General features: G+C 34.4%; 1 protein-coding gene across 1 annotated transcript in view; it reads left to right on the forward strand.

The window, feature by feature from the left end:
• Positions 1 to 11,716, forward strand: part of PTPN4 (protein tyrosine phosphatase non-receptor type 4) — a 244,163-nt gene that overhangs the window by 112,940 nt on the left and 119,507 nt on the right. The window contains exon 3 of the mRNA XM_044669925.1: positions 1,753 to 1,860. Within this exon, the coding sequence (XP_044525860.1) occupies positions 1,753 to 1,860 (108 nt within the window). The remainder of the gene's footprint in view (positions 1 to 1,752; positions 1,861 to 11,716) is intronic.

Here is an 11,716-nt window from a genome sequence, read left to right on the forward strand (position 1 = left end):
TCAAATGAGTCAGGTGGACAATGAGCTGAGCCCAGAGTTGAAAAGGAAGAGGCGCACATATTAGATTGCAAAGTCCCAAGCTTCTGCAGAATGGAAGGCCTATCTTTTCAATAACAAAATTTTGCCAGTTTCTTTGTCAATATGACATTTGACGCTACTGCTTTCAAAGAACTGAAGATCAATATTACTTAAAGAGTAACAGAAAGGCATATGGTGGGTGTAAGCAACCTGTAACATATAAACCAATTTGAATCTCCAAAGAACTAAATGACATGATCAAGGAATTTTATGAGACCAAGAGAAAAATAGATTGGTCACATGATGAGAGAGAGAGAGATGACAGGTAGATAACTAGGATATTTTACTGATACTCTTGATGTTGGGAAATACTAATTATGATAACAAGAACAATCATTTATTAAGCTCTTATTAAGTACCAGGCATTGTGCCAGGTGATAGAGATACAAAAAAAGGCCAGAAACACAGTCCCTGTCCTCAAGGAACTCCTTTTCAAAAGAGGCAATATCTAAATAATAAAATATATAAAAATCTTGTACAAATATATTCAGTGTAAATGCAAGATAATCTCAAAAGGAAGATGCTAGCTGTAAGAGTTTTGTTGGGAGGTGGGATGGCCTTGGTGGATGACCTCTTGCAGAAAGTAGAATTTGAGCTGAATTCTGAAAGAAAGTATGAAAGCCAGGAGGTGTAGAGGTAAAGAAGGCGCATATTCCAGGCCTGGAGGACAGCCAATTAATAAAAGCAGAATTGGAAGATGGAATATTGAGTGTTAAGAATAACAAATAGGCTAGTGTGTCTGAATTGTAGAGTGTTTGGAAAGAATGAGTTGAAAATTAAGAAGGGGACTACTCACATAGGACTTTAAATGCCAAATAGATTATTTTTATATTGCAATAACATTTAATTATATCAATATACCTCACTTTAAATCAAGAGCTATTTTCCAACCAGTGATCCTTCTGTTTCCGGTTTTTTACTACTATTTTTTACAAAGTGCTGCTATTAATATTTTGGTTTACATGAGACTTTTTTTTAATGTCTCTGAATTCCTTGAGAGTAGGGTCTATGGATTATAGAATATGAACAGTATAAACACTTCTTTCATAATTATAATTGTCAGAATTTACAGTTCTACCAGTAGCATATTTGTGTATTTGTCTTCTCATAGCTCCTATAATGCTTGACTATTTTCATCATTTATTATCTGTGCTAATTTGATCAGTAAGAATTGAAGCCTGAGTTGTTTAATTTACATATTTCATTATCAGTGACCTAGCACATTTTTTCATATAATAGGTAAGCGTTTGCACTTCTGAAAGTGGGCATTCCCTTCAAACACATATGTTGAAGAATGACTTTTCATTTGTATATTTTTTTGTCAATTTCCTTGATTTCTTTAATATTATACTTTTATCAGAAATTTTTGGTGCAAAGATTTTTCTCTCTACTCTGTCTTTTATTCTGGTTCTTAACTACTTTGATTTTGTTTGTCCAAAAGCTAGCATCCCTTTAAATGTGACTTATCCAAATTTGATCACTAAAAATGTATTTTCATTTTGGGAAGTTTAATCATGTCATATTACTTTGGAGTATTCATTTTTCTTTCTCATTTTTGTACATAGAATTCACATGAAAATAACCCCCAATCCTAATGGGTTAGTGCCAAAAGACTAGATTAGAATTTCAAAGTATGCGTGAGAGCATAATTTTTTTCTCTCATTTTTCTTCTAGAAACACGATCAAGGACAAGTTCTCTTGGATATAGTCTTCAAACATCTTGATTTAACTGAGAGAGATTATTTTGGTTTACAGTTGGCTGATGATTCTACAGACAACCCAGTAAGTCTAATCAGTTCTGACAAGCTTTTTATTCCCTTGGACCTTTTTATTTTTAAAAACTGCATGTTTTAGTAGCCTTAATAGACCTTTCCTATACATTTCTCCCCATTTGTTAGCCTATTTTCTTGTTTGTTTTTTTAATTCTAGTGCTTAATGAACTATTTTCTTTCAGGTTTTAATATTCTAGTATAATTATTAAATTTACTTTCTTTTCCCACCTTCAAATACTAAATACTTAAATAGAATAAATTTGAATTCAGCTTATTGACACAGAGAAAACAAGCTATAAAGTAATGGTCATCAATTATGTTTAAAAATGTTTTAAACAAAATAGTTTTTAATATTGCCTTTATGGCAGACTGAGTAGGTGTATCCAAAGAAATTTTATTTGAGCCTAAATTTAACAAATGGAAAGAATTCTAAGAAATGAGTGCATGACTTTCAGCAAGTTACTTAAATTCTATGAACTTTGTTACCTTATGTGTAATATGAGAGGTTAGGATTAAGAGATCTTTCTAGTTCTTATACCTATCATAATAATTTATTTGTCAAATGAGGTTTAATTTTAAAGGGGCACTAGACTTGATAACAACTTTTGAGAAGTTTTGTGTTATTTATAATTCTTGTTGATGAAAAACGATTATTAAAAATCAAGACTTCAGATTGGAATTTAAAATGCTCAGAGTAGGATATGATCAAAATCTGTAAGTTGTAATAGGTATAGATGAGTTGGACAAAGACTTTTTCATAAAATCCTAGTGGAATAATAAAACTAAAAATGATAGACAAAGTTGAAAGAGTGGGTTACAAGAATGCTTAAAGACTGATTTATTTTCCCAACACAATATCCTATTTCTCTCTGACCTAAACTTTAAGGTAAAATTTTAGGTAAAGAAGAATACCAGCTTAACCAACACATCTTGATTTGTAAAATTTAACTTAAAAGGTATTATAATTGTATCTACCTAAAACTGTCAGTATTATATTTGCTGTGAGAATAAGCTAGAAGCTTTCTCAATAAGATTGGGAGTGAAACAAGGATGTCCACTATCACCAGTTTTTTTTAACATAGTATTAGAAATGTTAGTAATATCAATAAAAGAAGAAAAAGAGAAATAAATTTAACAAAGTAGCAGGATATAAAATAAACTCACAATCATTAGCATATTTACATATTACTAAAAACGTGGAAGAGATAGAGATTCCATTTAAAATAACCATCACTAGAATAAGATACCTGGGAGCATACTTGCTAAAATAAATTCAGGAATTACATGAACATAATTATAAAACACTTTTTATACAAATAAGGTCAGGTCTGAATAATTGAAGAAATATTCATTGATCATGGAGGACAAAGCCAATATAATTAAAATGTTAATCCTACTTAAAGTAATCTACTTATTCAATACTGTCCCAATCAGATTACCAAAAAATTATTTTATTGAACTAGAAAAAAGAAACAAAATTCATTTGGAAGAACAAAAAAATCAAGTCTTTCAAAAGAATTAATTGGAAATGTAAAAGAAAGAAGTCTAGCATTATCAGATTTTAAATTGTATTATAAAGTAGTAATTATCAAATATGTGATATTGGCTAAGAAATAGGAAGGTAGATCAGTGGAAAGGACATAAATGGTAGTAAAAGATTATAACAACGTTGCATTTGACAAAAGTATAGATCAAGATTTTTGGAGATAAGGAATCATTATTTGATAAAAACTGCTGGGACTAATGGAAAATAGTTTGGCAGATTCTACGTATATACCAGTATTGGTGAGCCTTTTAGAGATTGAGTGCCCAAACTTCACCTTCAAGCTGCCTGTGAGCCCCCTGCATCACCCCAGAAAGCAGAGGGAGGAAGTGCTCACATTGGGCTGCTCAACAGAGGAATAGGTGATGGGAGAAATGTCCTCAGGCTCATGGAGAGGGGGAGAGGAACATCTCTGCTCCAAGTCTCTCTGGCTTTTTAGTAAAGAACTGGTGGGCAACTGCAGACATGTTCACAGACAGGGTTCTGTGTGCTCTTTTTGGCACATGTGCCATAGGTTCACTATCACTGCACTAGAACCTTTTCCAACACATACAGTAGTGAAACAAGGATGACCACTCTCCCCACTATTATTTGAAATAGTTCTTGAAATAATAGAAGCAATGATAACACAAGAGAGAAAAATCAAGGGCATAAGATAAGTAAAGAGAAGATAAAACTCCCAACTTGCTGATCACATGACCATTTACTAGGAATATCATAAAGAATAATTAGCAAAAAATATTCATTGAGACAATAGTTTCATCAAAGTTACAGGCTACAAAATAAATTCTCAACAATCAATAACCTTCCTGTACAATAATAATAAAACACAAGAATCAATAATATAAAATCAAGTCCCATTCTAAACAACTACATAATGTATAAAATATCTGGGGACCCAAACTACCAAAGCATCCAAAATATTTGTATAAATTAAATTACATGATACTCCTTAAAAAAATAAATAGCAACTTAAATATCTGAAGGAATATTTGGTTCTTTGTAGGTAGGCTGTGTCAATATAATAAAATGACAATACTACCCAGATTAATTCATACTTTTAATGCTATGTCATTCAGATTGCCAAGGGAAGTTACTTTGTGGAACATGAAAAAATAGTAATTCATTTGGAAAATAAAATGTTCTAAAATATTAAAGGAAATAATGAAAAGTAGAAGCAAAGGGGGAATAAGTACTTTCAGTCCTCAGAATCTGTAATAAAGCTGTCATCAGATCCATCTGGTATTACTTGTGTTTTTTTTTATTTTTATTCATTCATTTATTGGTTGGTTGGTTACATTGAAATTCCCAAGTGTCTCTCATCCCTTACCCCTTTCCCCACACCATAGAATGCATCACCCAACCAAAAAAATGTTTATATAAATTTTGTCTTTCATGTTTCTATTTACCAGTTCTGTCTCTGGAGGTGGACTTTCACAGGTTATTAATTCTATAGCTTTTTATAATGCTCTCTTAGTTCTTATTTTGCTGTCCATGATTTCATGTAGGTCTTTCTAAGCTCTTAAAAAATTAACTTTCTCATCATTTCTTATAGCATAGTACAGTGGTAGGCAAACTTTTTAAAGTGGGGGGGCCAAAGGAAAGTAAATGTTCATTTGTCAGTCTGTTTCTAAGACAGTTCTTTCGAAGTTTCATTGTATTGTATCCTACTCATTGTATTCATCAGATTAGGAATAATATCGTGCAGCAGGATAGAACATTTCAAGGGGCCACATCTGTCCCGTGAGCCATAGTTTGCCCATCACTGGCATAGTAGTATTCCATCACAGTCATACAGTACCAACTTGTTGAACCATTCCCCAATTGATGGATCCCCTCAATTTCCAGTTCTTTGCCACCACAAAGAAAGCTGCTATAAGTATTTTGGAACATACGTGTTATTTTCCTTTTCCCCGGATCTCCTTGGGAAATAGACCCAACAGTGGTATGCAGGTATACACAGTTTTATAACTCTCTGGGCATGATTCCAAATTGCTCTCCCAAATACTTGGATCATTTTACAATTCCACCAACAGTGTATTCATTTCCTTATTTTTCCATATCCCCTTCAACATTTATCATATTTGGTATTATTTAAAGAAGCAAGATAGATTAATGGAACCAATTGGACAAGGAAGACTCAGAAACAATAGAAGTTAATAATTTCATGTTTCATATAGTGGGGAAAAACAATTATTTGGGAAAAATTCCATACTTGATAAAAACTACTCTAAAAACTAGAAAGAAGTCCAACAAAAATCACACTTTATATTATATTATATCACAATCCATAATACATTCTGAATGAGGGAGTGACATTAATATTAACAATCATATAATAGAAAATTTAAGAGAAACAGATTATATACTTCTCATAGCTATAGGTTGGTGTATTCTTAACCAAAGAAGAGATAGAAACAATTAACAAAAAGGAAAAAGAAAACTCTGATTACTTGAAACTGGAAAACTATACAGGCAAAATTAGTAAGGGAATCTTTGTATCAGTTTCTTTGATAAGATTTTGATATTCCAAACTCTATAAACAATTAAAAAATAAGAATAAAAAAATAAGTGTGTGAAAGAATGCCCCAAATCCCTAGTAATAAGAGAAATGCAAACCAATAATAACCCTGAGGTTTCACTTCATACCTTGCAAAATGGTGGGAAAAAGACAAAAAATGTCAACAATCAATGTTGGAGATATTGTGGAAGGATAGGCACACTAATCATTTCTGGTGTATTTTGTGAAATGGTTTAGTTATCTTGGAAAGTACAAGCAATTAAAGCATCCATACTCTTTGAACCAAATGATTAAGTTGCTTAGCTTATACCCCAAGGAAGCTATTGAAAAGAACAATGTTCTCAAATACCCCAAACTAACAATTGCAACACTTTTTGTGATTACTAAGAGTAAACAAAGTAGATGTGAGGCAGTGAGGTGATTTAGTGGATAGAGCCAGGCCTGGAGACCAGAGGTTCTAGGTTCAAATCTGGCTTCAGACAGGTCCTAGCAATGTGACCCCCCAGCAAGGCACTTAACCCCAGTGGCCTAGCCCTTACTACTTTTCTGTCTTGGTACTTAGAATCTATTCTAAAGCAGAAGGTAATGGTTTTTAAAAAAGGTAGATGCCTATCATTTGAGGAACAGCTAAACAAAATGTATGGAATTGTGAACATAATGGAATATTTCTATCTTGGTAAGAAATGGTATGTGCAGTTAATATAGAAAAACATGGAAAGATGCATATGAACTGATGTAGAGTGAGGTAAAAAAAAAATACAACCACGAAAAAAAATATACACAGTAATTATAACTATGTAAATAGCAAAAAAAAAAAAAAAAAACCACAAAACTACAAACGAAAAAGTCAAAAGTAAATTTAACAAAATTATAAAGACCAAAAGTTCCTGGAAAAAGATATATAGGAAGTCACTCTCAACCTCTCCCTTTGTGGAGGCAGGAAGTTCACAGAGATTATATATTGCACATGTTTTTTAGAGTTTTCCAGTGTACCAGTTAGTCATGCTGATTTTTCCCCCCTATAAAAAATTACTTCTTGTCATTTCGATGGCCCTTTGGAAGGTATAGGTGGAGGGATACTTGAGATAATTATTGTTGACATAAGACACAGAAAATATCAATAAAACTTCTTGAAAATGTAAGATATAAACATAAAAATTGATTAGTACCAAAAGAGAAAAATCCTAGGACTTTGAGGTGAACTCTTGAGAGAGATGTTTTGATTAAAATAGGAGTTGGTCCTTAGAATCTAATAAAATTTATTAGGATTATTTGGATAAGGAGGAGAGAGAGATAGAAAAGGGGACCTAATCTAACTTTCCACGTGGCTCCACTGGTAGAACTCTCCCCCTCATACCTCCACGGCCCCCTGCCTACACGGAAGTGTCTTAGCAGAGTACCAGACACAGAGAGAGAGTGAACTTCCTGCTTTGTAACCTCCTGACTCCCCTACTCCTGTCCTAGCCTTCAGGGTCACATTCAGGCTGACACCAGGTATGCAGGTAGGCGACAGGAGATGAAGTTACCTGTGCAACCCCAGAAAGGGGGGAGGGTAAATTTCTTTCTTATAATCCCCTCCTCTGATTCTTTAGAAGACCCGCATGTTAAATCTCCTCACTTGGGTTTTCTAGGAGATTAACATGTCAGGTCTCCCCAATGAATCATTCTACATATGGAACCTATACATTTAAAAATTCTCTCACTAGAGGGGTCTAAAATATTGCACCTTACCTAGAGGGAATTACAACAACCTGGGGGATAAGAGGAAAAGAAAGAAGGAAAAGAAAAAATGATTGATAGATGCATTGACAAAAAAAGTAATTGAGGGCAGCTAGGTAGCTCAGTGGAGTGAGAGTCAGGCCTAGAGACGGGAGGTCCTAGGTTCAAACCCGGCCTCAGACACTTCCCAGCTGTGTGACCCTGGGCAAGTCACTTGACCCCCATTGCCCACCCTTACCAATCTTCCACCTATGAGACAATACACCGAAGTACAAGGGTTAAAAAAAAAAAAAAGTAATTGGAGGCATTACCCTTTGGCATAAGAGTTTACAATCAGAATAAATAAGTTCAGCTTCCTTCAGTTCAGTTCACTATATCTCAAAGTTCACTCTGGATGTCTTGATGTAGTGTGTGATTTCTTTTTTCTTTTTTAAACCTTTACCTTTCGTCTTAGAATCAATACTCTGTATTGGTTCCAAGGCAGAAGAGTGGTTAGGGGTAGGCAGTGGGGGTCAAGTGACTTGCCCAAGGTCACACAGCTGGGAAATGTCTGAGGCCTGATTTGAACCTAGGACCTCCTGTCTCTAGGCCTAGTTTTCAATCCACTGAGCCACCCAGCTGCCCCCTAGTGTGTGATTTCTGTAGGCATCCTTATGGCATCTTTTCCAGAAGATCCACTTTCTTGGTTTGTGGTATTAGCAATTTTCTTTTCCTAAAATTACTTTAAAAGATCTTAAACTTTGGATTTTAGGATAATTTTACAGATGTTTGACAAAAAATAGCACACACACACACAACTGAGGAGACTTAAAAATTTGCAAATTTGGGGCAGCTGGATAGCTCAGTGGATTGAGAGCCAGGCCTAGATACAGGAGGTCCTAGGTTCAAATTTGGCCTCAGATACTTCCCAGCTGTGTGACGCTGAGCAAGTCATTTGACCCCCATTGCCTACCCCTTAACCACTCTTCTGCCTTGGAGCCAATACACAGTATTGACTCCAAGATGGAAGGTAAGGGTTTAAAAAAATTTTTTTTTAATTTGCAAATTCCTAAACATATATTCACATTTGATGTGTAGAACAACCTAATAAGATGGATAACACAAGTATTATCACTCCCATTTTACAGATGAGTAAACTAAGATTTAGAAAAGTGATTTGTCTGTACCTTCAAAGATCTTAAGTTGCAAGTAGGATTTAAACCTAGATTTTTCCAAGTCTAAATCTAGCAGTCTATTCTCCAAACTTCTTTGTGATTTGAATTTAAATAAATGGAGAAAAGATCAGCTTAATGGAAACGTTTTGTATAGAATTGAGAAATTGAGAGGCTGGAAATGAAAGATTTCTGTGATACTCCATTTTGTTAGATGCCTGCTACTGAAGCTACTGAAATAAGCAGTCATCACAACCTTAAAATACAAGTCAGAGATTAAATGGATATTTTGTTGGAGAGTATCTCCTAGTGTTTCTAATAATTCTTGTTCACCGTGCTTCTCGCTTTGTTATTGTACTCTTCTCATTGAGAGCCAGACAAGGAAGCTGGATATTATAGTATGATTGCCATAATTCAGCTATTTCAGTCCCTTATGCTAAAAGAATCTTGATCAGAATCATTACAATAATACCAGAAAGGAAAGGAAAAACCATCTTTCTTACCATCATAGTCATATCCATAGTAGTGAGTTCTTTACTCTATTTGAAATGATTCATTATAGAAGAGACCAGTTTCTAAAAATTTATTTCTTTAATAACATAGACTATCGTTTCACTTGATAATTCCATAAAGTTCAAAATTCTACGATATATATTTATACATTGTGAAGATATCAAGCATTAGTATGTTTTTAACAAACTATACCCACCATTTCATTTATATAGGAAAGTCCCATTGAAGAAATCCCCACTATTAATGCAGATCACCTACCCTGAAGTTCACATATAGTCTTAAGGATTTACCAGGGACCTTGAGGTTAAGTGATTTGCTCAGGGTTCCACAGCCATTAAGTATTAGGAGTCCCAGGTCTTCCTGACTTTGAAGATAACTCTACCTACTGTACTGTTTTGTGTCTCATTATATACTAATAAATTAAGACTTTATTAGAAAGAAGAGAAGTTGTGTTTTTTTTGTTGTTGTTGTTTTTAACCCTTACCTTCCATCTTGGAGTTAATACTGTGTATTGGCTCTAAGGCAGAAGAATGGTAAGGGCTAGGCAATGGGGGTTAAGTGACTTGCCCAGCGTCCCACATCTGGGAAGTGTCTGAGGCCAGATTTGATGAAGAGAAGATTTTTAAAAAGAAGAGATATTAAAAGTTGATTTGGCCTTTTCTTTTCTCTAGGGAATTTGTGGGTCATTTTCCAAAAGTACAGGGCATTGCTTATATTGATACAGTGTTTGTACAGGAAGCTTAGTGTTGTTCTGGAAAGAGAAAGGCTTCACAGCCAAATAACTCTCACTATGAATCCAACATTTTGCCAGAAGGTATTTATGGAAATAATAAAAAAAAAATCAAGTTTTACTAAGGTATTACTTTGTGCCAGGTACTATGCTAAGTGCTGGGAATACAAATACAAAGAATGAAATAATTCATATGCTGAAAATTGAATTCCAACAGGGGAAATGATATCATACAAATATATGCATAATAATTAGAATTAATACAAAGAAGTTTGGAATGGAGAGCAATAGCAGTTTGAGGGGTGGAGAATCAGGAAAGGCTGGAACTGTGTCTTGTAGAAGGATTCTGTGATGTGTGGAGATGAGGAAAAAATGTATTCCAGGCATTTGGGAAGGATAGATGGATGGATGATCAGTGCAGATGTACAAAAATGGAGGGGGTGGGGGGGAGAAAAAGAACTTGAAATTTATTTAAAAAGGTGCTATAAGTTTTACCATGCTGTAACCACAGCTCTCCATAACAGTTACACTGACTAAACAGCTCATTAGCCTTCTGGTTCTCCTTTATCTTTTTTTTTTTTTTTAAAACCCTTACCGGTTGTTTTGGAGTCAATACTCTGTATTGGAAACCCACCTTTTCATTGTCTTACACCTTATACTTTCCCACATAGTCTGATATAGTGACACTGACCTTCTTGATGTTTTTTTCATGTCATCCCTTCTTTTGCCAGGCATTTTCACTGCCTGTTCCCCTATGCCCAGAACCCTCTCTCTTCATCTCCACCTCCTGGCTTCTTCCTTCAAGTCTCAGCTAAAGTTTCATCTTCTATAACATGTCTTTCTCAGTCCTCTATAATCTTAGTGCCTTCCCTCTGAGATTATCTCCACCTTGACCTGTATTTAGCTTATTTGTATATTTGTTTGCATGTTATCTCCCTCATTCAACTGTGAGCTCATTGAGAGCAAGAACTGTTTTGTTTTTTCTTTGTATTCTCAGGGTTTCACATAGTGCCTAGCACATGCTAAGTTCTATCTATCTATCTATCTATCTATCTATCTATCTATCTATCTATCTATCTATCTATCTATCTATCTACCTATCTACCTATCTACCTATCTATCTGCCTTTAACTTCTGTTATAGATCTGATACTAAGTATCACTTAGTTCTAAGGCAGAAGAACAGTAAGGGGCTAGGATTAAGAAAACTTGCCCAGAGCTCTCAGCTGGAAAGTGTCTTGAGGTCAATTTTGTACTCGGGACCTTCCATCTCCAGGCCTAAGCAACCTAGCTGGCCTTAAATAATATTTCTTGACTTGATTTGACTTAAAAGACATGAACTTTCCTCTGAGGAACTTACAGGCTAGAATGGAGCTTAAATGAAAAATTAGAATTCTAAAATAGTATTAGCCCTTAATATTTGTTTAGTACTTTTAATTTTTCTTCCTTTCTTTTCTTCCACTTAATAAGAGCTCCCACATCTACGATCTTTGGCTACTTTTTACTGAAACATGTGGCCAATTGGACTATTTTCTTCTGATAAAAGTTGTGAGTACCCAGAAATAGAATTTAAGATTTTTAAAGTATTGTAACTTTTAGCATCATTAATGACATCATTTCCTCTAACTATTGACTTACCTAAACTGGCATGTGTTTAAAGTGAGTAAATTGGTGAAATGACTTTGTGTGT

Source organism: Gracilinanus agilis, chromosome 3 (genome assembly GCF_016433145.1).
Source record: "Gracilinanus agilis isolate LMUSP501 chromosome 3, AgileGrace, whole genome shotgun sequence".
Classification (NCBI taxonomy): Eukaryota; Metazoa; Chordata; class Mammalia; order Didelphimorphia; family Didelphidae; genus Gracilinanus; species Gracilinanus agilis.